This window comes from Brachyhypopomus gauderio, chromosome 8 (genome assembly GCF_052324685.1).
Source record: "Brachyhypopomus gauderio isolate BG-103 chromosome 8, BGAUD_0.2, whole genome shotgun sequence".
In the NCBI taxonomy this organism is placed as follows: Eukaryota; Metazoa; Chordata; class Actinopteri; order Gymnotiformes; family Hypopomidae; genus Brachyhypopomus; species Brachyhypopomus gauderio.
In genome coordinates, this window is record NC_135218.1 from 4,196,388 (window position 1) to 4,213,467 (window position 17,080).

Genomic DNA, 17,080 nt, shown 5'->3' on the forward strand with positions numbered 1-17,080 from the left:
TCACACATTAAACAAGTGTGCAGTTCATGTTTTATACATTGAACAGAGTGCCAGGCGTAATGAGATAACATCACTGCTTAGTCAAGCAGTTGCCTCTTTGCTCTTCTGTAGAACAATTGCTAATGCAGTCAAAGTTGGCTCCTCTGTGATAAGGTCAGTCTTACTCTGTCAAAGCCACACTGACAAGTGATAGCCCAGTCCGATATAGGCGAGCGTTGTTGTTTCACACACTCTGAGATAAACACACACACTTCAGAGCAGACTACTAAAAAAGTGTAACCTGTAAAAAAATAAAATAAAATTATTACACAAAAATCAAGTGTAATCATTACTATATCATTCTGTAACCCTGAGTTAGGTACGTATGTTCTAACTTGTGCTTAAATAACAAGTTTGAGAAAACTGTGCTTAACAATTTTGAAATATATGGTTATAGATGACTGGTTTAGTGAAGTGATTTTGAGGTTCACTGAAGTGCAATTTGAGGAAAATAAGTTAATTTACAAACTTCCTAGTTTACTATAATAAAACGACCTCGTGTTTGAATCTTTTATGCTTCCTTTTCTTCACCGATTTAGGCTTCATGCTCATATGCCGAACTAGTCTTCAATAAATGATGAGTCCTCGAACAACTTTTGTGTAAAGGCGTTTGAAAGTTTCAAGTCTGATGTACACTGTTAACGCCCAAACCTAGCACAAAGACGACTGATAATCCACCATCCAAGCCTCGCAGTGGCAAACCACAGGATATTTAAAATGAAGGGTGTATGATTGCACATAAAGAACCAATTTCTCCTAGTCATTTCACGGCTACAAAGACTTTCGCTGACCATCGCAGTGGTGATCACAACTAATCAGGCTAATTGTCACATGACAGACAGAGTTAATTTAACAATGTGTCCCTAACAGGCCCGCTCCTGTAACAAACCCCTGCAGATGTGGAAAACGAGCGATGTGTGGAAATAAGAGATTTAATCACAGCTAGTGGCCGAGCACGGTCGCTGCTGGGGTTTATTACTGCAGCGGCGAATGCTCGGCAGTAATAATAAAACCATAATCACGGACAAGCCCCCAGCATATTCATTCTCCCTGGCCACCCTCGCCTGTCCTCGCTCTCAGCCGCCGGGTCTGGCCTTCAGCGGGGAACCCAAGTCCAAGTAGAATTTGTTTGCATATAATTCGCCACGCTTTGTTAGTCCGTGTTGAACGGCGCGAGTTCGCGTCCGGGGACCATGCAGAAGAGGGACCCTCGCCCAGCTGCGGGAAATGGCTTCTCTTCCTGCTAATGCAATTAGCACGAAATTACTTGCGATAGGTGTGAATTTCATTTGTCTTTTGGAGAGAATTAAATTTATGCTTCGCAGTGTACATGAATGAGGCCACGGGCCACGCTCATCTTCCACTTTTATTTTTCACTCGTGTTTAAAAACAAATTTCAGGATAATTTATAGGCTTTATCACATGAAAAGATGTATTTTTGCAGTTACATTCGCTTTCCACTTACGCATAGTCAGGGATATTAAGTTACTCCGTTTTTCCTCTTTACCGCTTATTGAGTAAAGGCCTATTGGAATAATTACGTGACTCCTTTCAAAACCACGTCAATAATTAGACTCAAATTTGAGGACTTTAAGTCATTCATAGCCTTATAATCAGGTGCATTTAACTATTTCATTTTGATCCAATTATGTAATGAAATTCGGTTCCATTATTGCTCCTGTTAGGGTTTCGTACTTGCTACCTCTGATTTGAGAAGCTTTGCACAGTTTAAAAATCCGCTGCACAGCAGATGACTAAAATGGGCAGACTTGCTAAGTGGTGCTCGCTCCAGTCTTGCTGAGCACGCAGTGAAGAAGGCAAAAAGATTGGGAAAATAGCTAAAAAAAAGGCTTAAAAACACAGTTGTTACTATGTTGAATTATCCCTTTGTAAGATCTCATTATACGGTCTAACATTCAAGCCCACAGGTGCTCTTTGTCGTCTTTCCGTGGCTTTGCAGCGTGCATTTTAATGACAGGGGCGAACAATGCGGCTCGTTTTGAAAGCTGAGAGGTGGGCCACGGGTTTTAGCTGCACCCTCACCCCACTGCACCGTGCACGGAAGAGCGCCTCTGAATTTGATGCATTACGGCTCATTCAGCAGTGCTGAGGTCAGTGTCTCATGCACGGGCTTACTTCTCACTCTTGTGTTCTTCCCATACTCGAGCAGCACCTTTGAGCACGACTGCATTAATGTATCGATGTGAGGATGTTAAAAGCTAATGTTTTCCTTATTCATTAAAGGACCGATGGGAGGGGCGTTTGGGGGGGGGTGTTGTGTGTTGTGTGGTTCGTTTTCATTGGACCTGGATTAGAAAAAAAGTCTCTCTCGGTGCTGACATCATTCGCACTGAAAAGGCACCTCGCCACAAATGATGTTATTTATGTGTGCGCGAGCCGAGGGGGAGACGCTCGCGCGGAGAGACCGGACGCGCGCGGAGAAAGCGCTGACGCAGGGCCAGCGCGCGCGGAGCGGGTCTCGTGTAGCGCCGCGTGCATGACATAGTGGGCTTACTGACTGAAATTACGATGTGTGGCTTCTGTGTGTGTGTGTGTTGTGTGTATGTGTTTACGCATTGGTGTGCATTAACAATTTATAATGTGTAGCTTCTTTTTTGCACGTTGTATTAGCATGCTCTTTAGCACTAGCTTGTTTTTATATTGCTTGGTTTAAGTGATTTACAAGTTGAGATGAAACTTAAAAGAAAGGCAAGGCTAACACAGTATATTTAGGTTCTATGTTTTTAACGATCTTTCTCGGGGACAATATTTGTAAGACAGTACAGGATCTTTGTTAAGGAGAATATTTGTAAGCCAGAAACCCATCTTTGTTGGGGATTATATCTGTAAGCTAGTACAGGGTATTTGTTAGGGACTATATATGTAAGCCAGTGTAAGCATGATCTATGTTAGGGTCTATATCTGTAAGCCAGTACATGATCTTTGTAAAATATGAGCCTAAGGTCTTGTTGCCTTGATTTGGACACTGTTTTTCATTCTTTGCTATTTAGAATGATGTAGATGATGTTTAAGATATTAGATATTGTTTACTGAACAGTGAGCTTACACTTTCTGTAGCAGATGAACATACGATGGGGCTGTTTTGCTTGTTTCTCTTATTTATTCAATTCCAAATCTTGAATAATTGAAAAAGATATGCCTCTTTTCCTTTTAGGCCTGCAAGAACTGGATAATACTTAAAATATTTAGTTTGCTGACACTACATGAAGATCTGAAAATCTTGCAGTAAAGGCAAAAATAATATGATGGTTGTTTCATTAGTCTGGTTCTTACAGTGCTTTAAGTTTTGTCTACTTGTATGATATATTTTGAGTGCATCAGATGACTGTGCTTAAAAAACTATCAGAAACAACTGCATGTGCTGTCAAGGCCATGCTACAAATGTGTATAACATGGACGAATAGTAACATTTCAAATGTAAGATTGCCTATGTCACTCTTAACACCTTTGCATTGCCTAACAACAGCAGGTGCCGTCAGTTCCGTCATCATTCAGGTTATGTGGGTTTTCACACTTTTGGTTAAAAGTGTGTGTGTGTGTGTGTGTGTGTGTGTGTGTGTGTGTGTGTGTGTGTGTGTGTGTGTGTGAGTCTCGGTGTTGGCACCTGTGTTTATAGTTCAGTCTGTTCTTGTGGTTATCTATATGTGTGTGTGCATGTGTGTGGGAGTGTGTGCGTGTCTGTGTGTGTTCATGTGCACGTCACTACCTGCATATGTATGTCGCCCCCTCGTCAGACCGGGGGAGGTTGACCCAGACTGTCAGGACCAATGGCGCGGGATGATAGTGTGAGCATGTGATTGATATGCTGCCATGCAGTTGACCACCCGCCGGAAAGCTGGGTCACTCGGGATGGCCCACGTAGACTGGGTCACGCGGGCAGGGTCACGCATGCTGGGTGGCGTAGACTGGGTCACGCAGACTGGGTCACGCAGGCTGAACTTGTCCAGTTTAGCTGTCTGTCCTCCGCTGTCAGAACTGACTGATGCAGCTCTGTTGAGTTCCTCCCGCTAAAGCTTTGGAAGAAAAATCCCAAAACAAATTCCAGCAGTATGACAGAGATCAGCGGGTCAGGATTAAGCAACAACCATCTACAGTACCAGCCAGAACTGAACCACGATCACATGGCGGCTTACATTATGTCGCTTTTTGATACGACCGGGAGAAGAATCTAAATGAATGTGGGTATAATTGTGTACATTTTGCTGCATGTTGGAGTGTGTAAAATGGGATTAGCGTCTCATCTGAACTTTCATTTCTGTGTAATCGTAACCCATTACATTTATTAGCCAGTGAATGTACACTGGTGGGAGTTATTAGAGCCTGCTGTTCCAAACCTGTGTTTGGCTGGAAAACCATCATGGCTTAATCCGTGCAGGAGTTCATTCAGAATTTCAGTTACCAGTCCAGTGACTTTAATGATGGGGCTGATTTTTCCATCTTCTTTCTTCATCTCCCATCGCTCCCCCCTCCTCCCCTCCTTCTTTTATGTGGCCCGGTGAAGAATGAATCATGGTAGAAGTGGTGGTGAAATAACTTTTCATGTGAAAATACCCCAGCTTTTATGAGAGCACTAAATGATCCATAATGCACCGAGATATGGGAGGAAAGTGCTCAGACCAGGTGATTAGGACAGCCTAAGGAGAGGAGAGGAGAGAGAGAGAGAGAGAGAGAGAGAGAGAGAGAGAGAGAGAATATGAACGATCGCGAGAGAGGGGGAGAGCCTCATTGCCTCTGCTTGTAGTGTCACTGTAGTAGACAGCAACACAAATCTGCTTTATGATGCTAGCTCTTAAATAGCTGTCAGTCTGATGTCTCGCACCAGGAAGCCTCCTCTGGCCTCCCCCACACGCTGTAATTGAACCTTTTCCTCCCGCCCGGAGCCGTCAGCCGCAGCTCGGAGCAGATTTTGTTGACACCATTAAATACATCTGTGCATAAATCTCGCTGGCGGCAAGGGTCTAAGAAACGGCCTTAGCGTCTGAGATTCTCTGTCCTTCCGTGGGGCCTTGACCGTCTAATTTAATTCTGAGATTTCCCATCTACTCGTATCTCAGCGTATTTTTTTTTACAGCGGCTGTACAGTACATGCTGCCAGGGTGTATGGTAGTGTAAATGACCCTAGTTTCTTTGGGTACTTCCAGGAAGGCACATTATCTGTGAGTTTAGCTCTGGTTGACATTTTAGCTGAGCCGAATGGTGTTTCACATGCCAGAGAAGATTACATATGCAGAGTGCTGGATTCTCGATTACCCACTTATCATTTTCACCTCAGAAACTCATCCTAGAGTCTCAACAGCAGTTTCGTTAAACCAGTCTTCAGTTTTTCGGGCAAAGGAAAAGTCGAAAAAGTCGACTTTTTCCTCACGAGTCCCGCCGCATTCTTCCCAATCCTTGCCAATCTCAGACACCTCTGGGTCTTCCGGCACCAGTCGGATCCGGCGCCTGATCTGACGTGCTCCCCCTGTGGTCAGGAGGCAGCGCTAACGGGAGGCGGAGGTCACCTCCGCCCGTAGACGGCGTGTCTGCCACGGGCTGCTCTGCTCTCGGGGCTCCCGTCCTGGGAGGTGCCCAGACCTGTTGTTCACTAACCCCCCCCCCCCCCCCCCCCCCCCCCCCCCCCCCCTTCCTTTCATCACCCATTCACTCCTGTCCAGTTCCTGCACGGTTCTGCTGTGCGGGGCTCCCACGTCAGGTCTAAATTCATTCGACCTTCAGAGAGCGAGGCCTTCTCACCCGCCACTGTACGAGTAACAAATCACCTCATGAGCTTGATGCATATGCCCCGTCACTCTTACACCACTGGCAATGACATGGAATGTCATTTATATTACTGCGTTATTACAAATGCAAAGCAAATGGCAAATATTAAGCAGCTTTATCAAGGATTGCTCTTCAATATCAGCTGCATTCCATATGTCATTTTGTCATTTTGTAGATTAACCCATGTATGAGTTTGTATACATATATGCATACACGCACACACACATCATTTCTATATATATATATATATATATATATATATATATATATATATATATATATATATATATATATATATATATATATATGTTTCAATTCAGATTTTATGGTTGAGTTATTTTTGGAGCTCCATTTTAATGCAGGTATAATAAATGTGAAGTATGTAGGTGGGATTCCCGCCCCAGCCAGGCGGTGGGAGGCAGTAGTTATATGGATTATATGTGTGAGAAGAAGATATGGGTTACAACAATGCTCCCGGGGAGCGAGAGTCAGGAGCAAGGACAGCAAACAAGCAGAGGGAAGCATACGCTACCCTAGCCCAACCTCTGGAACAATATTTGCACTGGGGTAGAACGCAAGGGGGAAGTCAAACACGAATTCCTCACACCGAGGATTCTGGGCTCAGGGTTTTAGCTTGGGCCATGGCCGTGTGCATGGTTGATCGTTAGCCCAGTGCTTTCTGGGTCCCCCCACCCCCCCACATTTAAACAGTCATATTCCCCATGTCTTAAGACTCGGGCAGTTTATTTATTTATTTATTTATTTTTCGTTTTCTACCGCAAATTCCCTTGAGTCACCAAAAAATCTGCTTAGGACACGCAAGCTGGTAAGTAATGACTTCTTAAGCAATCCGCGGTGTTGCATTAATAAGAGAAGACGTTTGGTCTTCCTGTTCCTGCTTAAGTATAAACACAATAAAGTTGCATTTGCATTTATATAGTTTTTCACCGGTGCCGTTACCTGTCGCACGGTGCACTGGTGAACAGCTGAGTGTCACGCTGGTTATTACCTACAGAAAATTAAGATAAGGAACTAATCCCATGAAAGGAAATGGCTTCTCCGTTTCGAATTCTCAGTCAGGTGCTGATGCATTAACAAGTCTCTGTTTCCAGAGAGAAGAGGAGAGCGCAATCTCACGCGATCTGTTTCTGAATGCGATACGGATGAGCTTAAAAGTGATCTGGGCGCAGACAGCGGCGCCGCTCGTGTGGTTTGAAGCTTCGCATGAGAAGGCAGCCTCAATTTCTGAAAATGGAGAAGATGTTTATTTTTTATTTTTTCCGTTTGCTGAATGATGGTGTACTGTGACTACTTATAAACATCTGAGCAAACGATGCTTCCCAGTATCTATGCTTCAGTAGACATATTAGGCAAACTTCATCTGACTAAGTGAGTCTGAATGAAAGATTGATACACATATGAAAGAGACTAGAATACTGCTAGGAGATTCAACTGAGCACGTGAGGTTTACTTGGGTGGTTTAGTACATCTTTCATACCAGCCTAAGGATACGAGGCTTATCACAAAGTAATGGGTGTGCCTAGACCATTGAACATCAGCCTTTGATTGAGGTGAAAATGGACCTGTGACTTTAATGGTTAAACGCCCCCCCCCAGCCCCCCATGGGGACCTGACACCCATGACATCGGCCAAACAGGATTCTGACACTTTTCTTTAATTAGCCTAATTAGCATAGCATTATTGTGTGGCTGGACAGGAGCATGGCAGGTGTGCGGGAGAGACTGTGAGGGTGACCTTTTGCGGACACCACCAGCTGTCAGCAATTACCTGCTGACCAGAGGCCCCGGGCAGAGCCCTCCACGTTGTCCTTGAGCTCCACATTTGCTTCACAACCAGCGCACAAGCAGAAGAGCTTCTATTCATCTCCCTCCATTTGGTTTATAAAACAAAGAATTTTTTTTTTCTCGAAGACATCGCACACTTCCCCTCTGACCTTTACCCTCCCCACGACCCTGGGCCGTTGAGCCCGATAGGCCCGAGGCTCTGCTTTAGTTTGAATGTGTGACCGAATGTAAATGTGTGTTTTGCGTTGGGAGTCTGGAGCTTGATGGAACGGCGTGCGGCGGAGAATAAATTCACTCACGCGCCACTGAAGCGCTCCTTCAACACGAGCGACTCGCCCCTTAATGAGACGGGACTCGGCCACGCGCGAACCCGTGTTTGTTTGCCTCGTCAAACAGCGGCCTCGGGACTCATCATTTATTTACGCTGTTTCTCCCAGGCACTTCGGTAATGAAAGTGATGGCTTCAGACGCCGATGACCCGACGTACGGGAGCAGCGCCAGGATCGTGTACAGCGTGCTGGACGGGGAGAGGTTCTTCACCGTTGACCGGCAGACTGGTAAGGACACCTGCACGGAGTCCCGGGAAGAAAGCAGCTTGGGGTGGGTTGCTTCACACCTACAGGAAAAACAATCATGCTCGAAACGATCATGCAGGATGCCGTTGCCAGCCTTGACATTTGAACCTTACTGAACCTGCCTTTGAACCAGCAGTTTCCATATTCATGGGCCATCTCAGATTCTCAATGCATGTTACATAATAATTAGTACTAAAGTACAAACTTTACCTAGTGCTTTCTTTTCTCATTAGATTTTTTTCCCCGTTTTATTTTTTGTTTTCTAATTTAGTCATCATGCCAGTTCTCACTATCATCACTAGCTCACCCCCTCCGTTATACAAGCGCTACCTGCCCTGGAGGGCGTGGCTTCCTCCGAGACACACCACACCATGCACCGAATCTTTTTCGAACTGCTGTCCATGTTGCGACAAGAGGGCAGCCCAGTGCGCTCGGAGGACGGCGCTAACTGCCCTCGTCAGCAAGCAGAGACATCCACAACTGGTTAGTGTCGCATTGAATGACAGGGGGCAGAGAAACGCCATCCCCGTCACCCAGAGCAGTTCCAGCCTTCTCCTGCGGGCTCATGGCATCTGATCTCTCCAGCATCGCTGGGGTTTGGACCACGTCTCATGCGTCACAAGTGGGCCCAAAGATTTTCTTCACATCATGTTAGTCAATAACTCTAAAATCATCAATAAGTCTAAAATCATCATATACAGAATATGCTAAACTGAGTCTAATGTCATTAAAATTGTATTGTGTCAGTCGGATACTGCTGGGGACTATTTTTAGGATAGTTTGGGTTTATTCTCAAACTACATTACAGAGCCAGCGTCAGTTCTGTCATAAAAGTTTCTCACTGCCTTACGATCAGCTGCGGTGCCTTGAAATGCACCAGGAAATTCACTAATCTCACCACACATGTGCTCCTACCGTTGGCCTTTAAATCCCACGTACATTTACCAAGACCTCAGCAAGTTTTTGGAGTGATGGAGTTATGCAAAACAAGATCTTGAGTGACTTTGATAGGTGAATGACCAGGGTGGGAATTCGACAACTGAACACAGAGTAGATTCTGGACCTCTTAACATTTAATGATGTTTCAAAGGAAAGAACGTTTAAAGATTAAAATACTGTAACTGCAAAGGTGTATTCCACATGTGCACAGGGACCATGTGCACAGGGACTTATTCATGTTGCCCCAGGGAGGGAAAAGAAAGATATTCCCAAAATCCATAGCGTGCTTTATCACTTGTCTGACATTTTGACATATTCCGGCGGTGATCCAAAGCCAGCCCGACCCAACACATGCCGCTCGGCTTTCATCTGCACCGTCATCTCCGTAATCTTCCAGGCGTATGTAAGCCTTTGTGAGCTACAGATTTCCCCTGGAGGAGCACTGCTAAACTTTTAATGATTTCTTTCTCAGGGGCGGTGGGCCTGGGTTTGGGCCGGCCTAGGTGCCGGGCGTGATGAATGGTCATCGCTAAGCAGCGTTGGTGCTCAGATCTAAAGTGCTTATGCACACTGTGCGACTGATCTGAAATCAGTCTGAGGGGCAAGAGGTGGACAGGCCCACCACGGGATGCCTGTTTTACTGCTGAGCCTGTTAATGTCTCAGAGTCATTAAAAAGCACCAAGCGCTGTCCGTGCCTATTGATCATCTCTCCTCGTTGAAAGGCCGAGTCCGTGGCTACAGGTCCTGCCTCTCGTGGTCGTGGAAATCCTTCTTTTTGTTGAATTTATTCCATTGCTTTTCGCAAGTCTTTGTAATCAAGAATCTCTTGAAGAATCTCTCTTCGTAATTTGGTCAAACAATGTGAGAGATTCAAATTCAAGTGTAGTGATTTTAATATATGCCAGAGAGTTTCCCCAAAGAGACTGTCTTCAAATACATCCCACTTGGAGTGTTTTCTGTGTGAATAACTAAATGCTGTAAGTGATCAGGCCCTGGCTCACCCGCTCTTATCTTGTTGGGAAGAGGAAATGGATTCGGCCTTCTCCTGTGGGCCTGCTGCCTGAACACAGACGCTGTTTTGTCCCTGCCATTGAGCTGTGTGCAGAGACGGGTTATGTCACACAAACATTGCCGATGGCAATTCGTGCTTTGGGACCATACTTGTACGGGTGGGCAGGGAGTGAGTGAGAGAGAGAGAGAGTAGGGGTGGGCAGAGAGAGAGAGAGAGAGAGAGAGAGAGAGAGAGAGAGAGAGCAAAGATGAGAGACAGAAGATGAGAGACAGAAAGATGCACACGAGAGAAAGGAAAAGCGAGAGAGTGAAAAAGTGAGAAAGAGACAGAAAGAGAGTGAGAAAGAGTGTGTATGTGTGTGTGTGTGTGTGAGAGAGAGAGAGAAAGAGAGAAAGGGAGAGAAACCCCTTCAGGGAACTGCATTACAGAACTGTGTTTCATCTTGGTATTTGACCACAAAAATAGCTTATGGCTTCTTACATAGTTTCTTTCACAGCTGACAGCTGACTATGAAAAACGGTGAAGGGCTGCACTGGATGAGAACACTTTGAAAACTGCATCCTAAACTGACTTTAAAACACTCTGTGTGGATGCGACGAGAGGACTAGAGTCCTTCCACCCTATAGGAGCAGGGCAGTCGTTGCCTATACACCCAACAGGGGTGTGATTCAGACCCATCAGTATTCTGATCACAGGTTACCCCAGCACTGACTCTAGCTCGGCCATGGCCCCTATTTCTTGTTTATTTCGTGACTAATTGAGTTTCACTTGACAGTTCCTTTATACACTAATTCAAACAACAACCACTTTTTTATTGCTGTTTCAATTAGAGGCCTTATTTATTAAAACATGAATGGCCAGAGCCTGAAGGAAAAACACAGATGCTAAATGCCGTGCTGAACTTTATCATTCTGGTCATTTGGGCCAGTAGGGTTTGATGTGCCGGAGAATCGAATAAAACTAGATTTTCAGGAGCTTATTAAGAATTCTGGCAATAACATCTGGACCCTATAACCACCCCTATTTATTTATTTATTTTACTTATTTAGACAATATATCTGAGGCCTTAAACTTAAAGTGCATGTCTAATCATGGTTTAACTAGAAATGGTTGCTCATTTCCTAGCTGAATACCCCCACTGTTATTCTGGCTACAAGTGGATAATCTGAACTTTCCATGTTATCATTTCTCTCACTCACCCACTCTCTTCCCCTCCCCCTCCCTCTCTCTCTCTTTCCCTCTCTCCTTCCCTCTTTCTCTTCAACCCTCTCCCTCTCTCTCTCTCTCTCCCTCTTTCTCTCTCTCTCTCTCTCCCCCTTCTTCTCTGTCTTTCCTTCCCTTTCTCTTTCCCTCCTTCCCTCCCTCTCTCTCTCCCTCTCTCCCACTCCAGGAGTGATTCGCACGGCGGTGGCAGATCTCGATCGGGAGACGCAGGACCGTTACGAACTGGTCGTCAAGGCGACAGACATGGCTGGCCAAATGGGCGGTCTCTCTGGCTCCACAACGGTGACCATAGTGATCACGGACGTTAATGACAACCCTCCGCGTTTTCCTCAGAGTGAGTGCGGGTGTACGGGTGCCTTTAAGCAGATACATGCCATCTGCAGAGCCCTTTCTCTCACCTTCCCCCCAGTGGAGCTGGTGAAGAATGCTTCCTCTGGAATACTGAAATTCCCCACAAAGTCATCAGAGGCCTTTTAGGCGTTTAAAGCCTGAATCTAATTGTTTATTGGGTTTAATCCATGCTGTTGGAGAGAGATCTATTATTCTCAAGGTTATCACTTTTCTAATTGTGCAGTCAATTACATGCTGATGCCCAGAACAGTCTAAATAGTGTATTTTGTATTCAAATTCAGCGAGGACAGTTACTGCAGAGGAAATATTTGCAGGGAGCGGATCAGCCAATAAACTACTGAGGATATATCAGCCGTTGCAGAGAGAGAGAGAGAGAGAGAGAGAGAGAGAGAGAGAGATAGAGAGAGAGAGAGAGAGAGAGAGAGAGAGAGAGCTCTCAGTCAGCCCTCTGAGTCCTCGGCAGGCCAGATGGTTTTTCATGTGCTGCTTCTAATTGCCACGCCCGCCTGCCGCAGACCCCGGGTCTCCTACGGTGTCAGAGTGCGTCTTACGCTGTGTGCTATGTACGCGTCTCCCCGATCCGTTTAGAGCGATCGGGTTAGCGATGGCTCTGGCCTAAATGCCGCTTCCAAAGGTCTTTCGCCGAGCCCAGTCTTGTGTGCGCAACCTTCGCAAACACGCACGTGTGCACGGCCTACAGACCGCGCGGGGGCCGTCGACGACAGAGACGCACCGGCCCTGAATAGCCCGGCCCCAGCAGGAGCAAGCGACAGGACCGCCAACAAATGAAAAGCACTTTGTCTCGTTGCTTACATATCAGTGAAGACCCGGTGGGTGAAGCTTTTAATATAGTTTATGTCAGGAGAAAACTGGAGGGGTGTATGTCTCTCTCTCTCTCTCACTCGCTCTCTCTCTCGCTCTGCGAGAGTTTGTGTGCATGTGTGTGTGCTCTTGCGCGTGTGTTTGTGTGTGTGTGCATGCGAGTCTGATCCTGGCAGCTTCCCATTGAAAGAAAGAAATCAAAAGGGAAGAAAGAAGCACGCGCAGACATATTAAATTTGAGGGACTTTTTTTTTCTTACCACCCATTTCCTATGCTGTTTCTTTCACTCCTTTCTTACCTCGGTGAGGCATTACGCCATTAGATTTATTACATGGAAGCGTGCGAGTCAGGCCCCCACTCCCCAAAGACCCTTTTCTGCTTCATCTCAATGACTCTCCTGTCTCCCCTCTCCTCTTAGACACAAAAGCCCACATTTAGACCGGGCTCCTTCTCGTCATCTAATTCACTCGGATCTCTTCTGCTTTGTGGGTCAGAGCGATATCGCGGGCCGCGTTCTCGGCGGTGACGTGGAATGGGGGGGTTGAGATCTCTGCCGTGGCGGGGCCCCCAACGGCGGGGCCCCCAACAGCAGGGCCCCCAACGGCGGGGCCCCCAACAGCAGGGCCCCCAACGGCGGGGCCCCCAACGGCGGGGCCCCCAACAGCAGGGCCCCCAACAGCAGGGCCCCCAACGGCGGGGCCCCCAACGGCGGGGCCCCCAACAGCAGGGCCCCCAACGGCGGGGCCCCCAACAGCAGGGCCCCCAACAGCAGGGCCCCCAACAGCAGGGCCCCCAACGGCGGGGCCCCCAGCAGCAGGGCCCCCAACGGCGAGCGGGCCGTTCGAAGAGGAGCCGGGAGGGCATGTGCGATTTTCCATTGTATATTTGCTCGAACAAGTGAAGCAGGCCCTGGCTGGAAATTACAGCCATGTCATGGAAAATAATCAAACTGCAAATATGTCTTTCTGCAGTGTGCTTTGAAAACAAAAAATCTGCACTTCGATAATGTGCCCCAGGTTCATTATTCACTCCACTTTCCTTGTTCAGTGACCATTCAAGAGCGCTGTGTTCCATTCCAGCGTCGGTCAATGTGTTTGTGTTTCCGACGTAATGTTCCTATAATGGCATAATTACATGATGCCTCGTTTCACACCAAGCCAAAAAGGGGCTGCATGTGAACTGCATCCCAGTAATGGCCCCTGACTACTTTGGCGTGTGGCGGGATTAGGAGCAACGGCGGGCGCTAAGCAGCTGTGTACATCCTGAATCATAATGTCCCAGGAGCTTTACACTCGTAAATTGACCAGTGCCGAGCCAAACGAGCCCACATTGCTTTACTGGTTCTGCGCACGCACGGACCTGCTGCGTTTACAGCGTAGAGGAGGGGACGGGGAGACTGACTTGGCCTGCGTCCTCTCTCTCCTTTCCAACTCCCTCCCTCCCTCCTTCCCTCCCTCCCTTAGAGATGTACCAGTTTTCCATTTCGGAAGGGGCGTCCGTCGGGGCGTCGGTGGGAAGGGTGATGGCTACGGACGATGACATGGGCGAGAACACAGACATGACCTACCTGATCAAGGACGAGGAAGGAGGCGAGCTCTTCCGGGTGTCCACCGACGGGGACACCCAGGAGGCAGTCATCAGCGTACGAAAGGTAGGTTGGGGGGGGGTTTGTGAAGGACGTGGCAACTCGCTCACTCAGGTGACTCATGCGTTACGTTTGAACGCTCACCCTCAGATACCGTCAGATGTGAGCATGACGCAGTTTCCACGAACTAGCCATTTTCGCCTTTTCCTGTTTCCCTCAGACCCCTGAAATTTGACAGAACACTAAACTCTTCAATTAAACCTGAAATTGGGTCCTTCCAAACCGGTGTTTTCTTCTCCTCCCCAGAGCTGTCGTGTCAGCTGTTTCGTACTCTGCTCTCTTGTGCTTCCTGCAGCCTCTGGACTTTGAGAAAAAGCGGATCCACAACGTGGTGGTGGAAGCGATCAACAAGCACGTGGACCCCCGGTTCGAGGACCTGGGATCGTTCCGGGACCAGACCATCGTGAGGGTCAGCGTCTCGGACACGGACGAGCCCCCGATTTTCTTTCCGCCTGCCGGTGCCATCTTAGAAGTCCAAGAGGACGCCAAGCAAGGGTCCCTCGTGGGCATTGTCACTGCCAAGGATCCAGATATGGATAATGTACCCGTGAGGTAAGGGTCATCTTTATATGTCACTGCACACATATAACAGAAGAAACATGGGGCGTAACAGTAGATGATGTCACCATGGGGCGTGGCTGTAGATGTGGTCACTATGGGGCGGGGCTATAGATGTGGACACCATGGGGCGTGGCTGTAGATGTGGTCACCATGGGGCGTGGCTATAGATGTGGTCACCATGGGGCGTGGCTATAGATGTGGTCACTATGGGGCGTGGCTGTAGATGTGGTCACCATGGGGCGGGGCTGTAGATGTGGTCACCATGGGGCGGGGCTGTAGATGTAGTCACCATGGGGCGTGGCTGTAGATGTGGTCACCATGGGGCGGGGCTGTAGATGTGGTCACCATGGGGCGTGGCTGTGGATGTGGTCACTATGGGGCGTGGCTGTAGATGTGGTCACCATGGGGCGGGGCTGTAGATGTGGTCACCATGGGGCGTGGCTGTAGATGTGGTCACTATGGGGCGGGGCTGTAGATGATTTCAGCTCTCTGTGAGTGATCTGATTCTGAGTGGAGCAACAGCTGAGCTCAAGCAGTTGGTGTCAATAACAGGCTGACAGTTTTAACTGTGTGTGTGTGTGTGTGTGTGTGTGTGTGTGTGTGTGTGTTTGTTGTTTTCGTTCCTCTTTTACATTACATAAATATCCTGTGTAGGGAGACAATAGAAAACAGAGATAACCAGCATTGTCAGAGCCATCTACATGATGCTTATATGGTAGGGTATAAAGTATTAGCACAGATCTTAAGGTATTACTACAGCTATGTTTAATTGTATATATATACACACACACACACACACACACACACACACACACACACACACACACATATATATATATACAGTTGTGATCAAATTTATTCAACCCCCACTGAAATAAAGTGTTTTGGCCAGTTTGACATTGATTTTGATCATTTCAGTCATCTTATTTACAATTATATCAAAGAGGCACTTATAAATTAGACAAACATAACATAATATTTATGATGGAATAACCACAAATGTCTTTACTGTGCTCACATCATTATCAGTTTTATTCAACCCCCTAGTGACATTATTTTTTAGTACTTAGTACAACATCCTTTTCCAGTTATGACAGCTTTCAAGCGTGAAGCATAGCTTGACACAAGTGTCTTGCAGCGACCTATGGGTATCTTAGCCCATTCTTCATGGGCAAAAGCCTCCAGTTCAGTCACATTCTTAGGCTTGCGCACTGCAACTGCCTTCTTTAGGTCCCACCAGAGGTTCTCAATTGGATTTAAGTCTGGTGATTGCGATGGCCACTCTAGAATGTTCCAGCCTTTCATGTTCAACCATGCTCTAGTGGACTTGGATGTGTGCTTCGGATCATTGTCCTGTTGGAAGGTCCAACGTCTCCCAAGCCGCAGGTTTGTGACTGACTCCATCACATTTTCCTCCAAGATCTCCTGGTACTGAAGGGAATTCATGGTACCCTGCACACGTTGAAGCTTTCCTGTACCATTAGAAGCAAAACAGCCCCAAAGCATAATTGACCCCCTGCCGTGCTTCACAGTAGACAAGGTGTTCTTTTGTTCATAAGCCTGGTTCTTCCTCCTCCAAACATAGCACTGGTCCATTGGCCCAAACAGTTCTAATTTAGTTTCATCTGACCACAGTACACTGTTCCAAAACCTTTGTGGCTTGTCCACATGACTTTTGGCATACTGCAGTCGACTTTTCTTGTTCTTTGGAGTCAGCAAGGGGGTGCGTCTGGGCGTTCTGGCATGGAGGTCTTCGTTATGCAGTGCGCGCCTTATTGTCTGAGCTGAAACTTCAGTGCCCACATCTGACAGGTCTTTTTTCAGTTCCTTAGCAGTCACGCGGGGATTTTTCTCCACATTACGCTTCAGGTAGCGCACAGCAGTCGCGGTCAGGATCTTCTTTCTGCCACGACCAGGTAACGTTTCCACTGTGCCCTTTAACTTGAACTTGCGAATGATACTTCCGATAGTGTCTCTTGGAATATTTAACAACTTCGCAATCTTTTTATATCCATTGCCATTCTTGTGAAGAGCAATAACCTCTTCTCTTGTCTTCTGGGACCATTCTCTTGCCTTCACCATGCTTGGAAACACACCAGTAGATGTCTAGAAGGAGCTGAGTATCACAGTCCTTTTAAATCTGCCTAATTGGTGCTTATCATGCTTGATTGCTGCTCGTTGACATCCACAGATGTTTTCAAAACCTGATGGAAAACACTGGAATGAACCTCTGTTCTTAGGAGTGGTAGTCGTAAAGGGGTTGAATAATTGTGTCAATGAAGAAATCACAAAAAGGCCATTTAATACTTTATGACAAAAAAAATT

The 17,080-nt window shown here is 46.9% G+C and overlaps 1 protein-coding gene across 2 annotated transcripts in view; it reads left to right on the forward strand.

Moving 5' to 3' along the window:
* The window catches only part of cdh22 (cadherin 22), a 141,580-nt gene that overhangs the window by 77,965 nt on the left and 46,535 nt on the right, over positions 1-17,080 (forward strand). The window contains exons 1-5 of one of the 2 annotated variants that reach the window (XM_077013856.1): positions 3,403-4,238; positions 8,063-8,182; positions 11,543-11,710; positions 14,013-14,200; positions 14,490-14,746. In XM_077013856.1, coding sequence (XP_076869971.1) covers positions 8,074-8,182; positions 11,543-11,710; positions 14,013-14,200; positions 14,490-14,746 — 722 coding nt within the window. In that variant the 5' untranslated portion in view covers positions 3,403-4,238; positions 8,063-8,073. Of the gene's footprint in view, positions 1-3,402; positions 4,239-8,062; positions 8,183-11,542; positions 11,711-14,012; positions 14,201-14,489; positions 14,747-17,080 lie in introns of those variants that run through there. The other variant, XM_077013855.1, reaches the window with a different exon arrangement.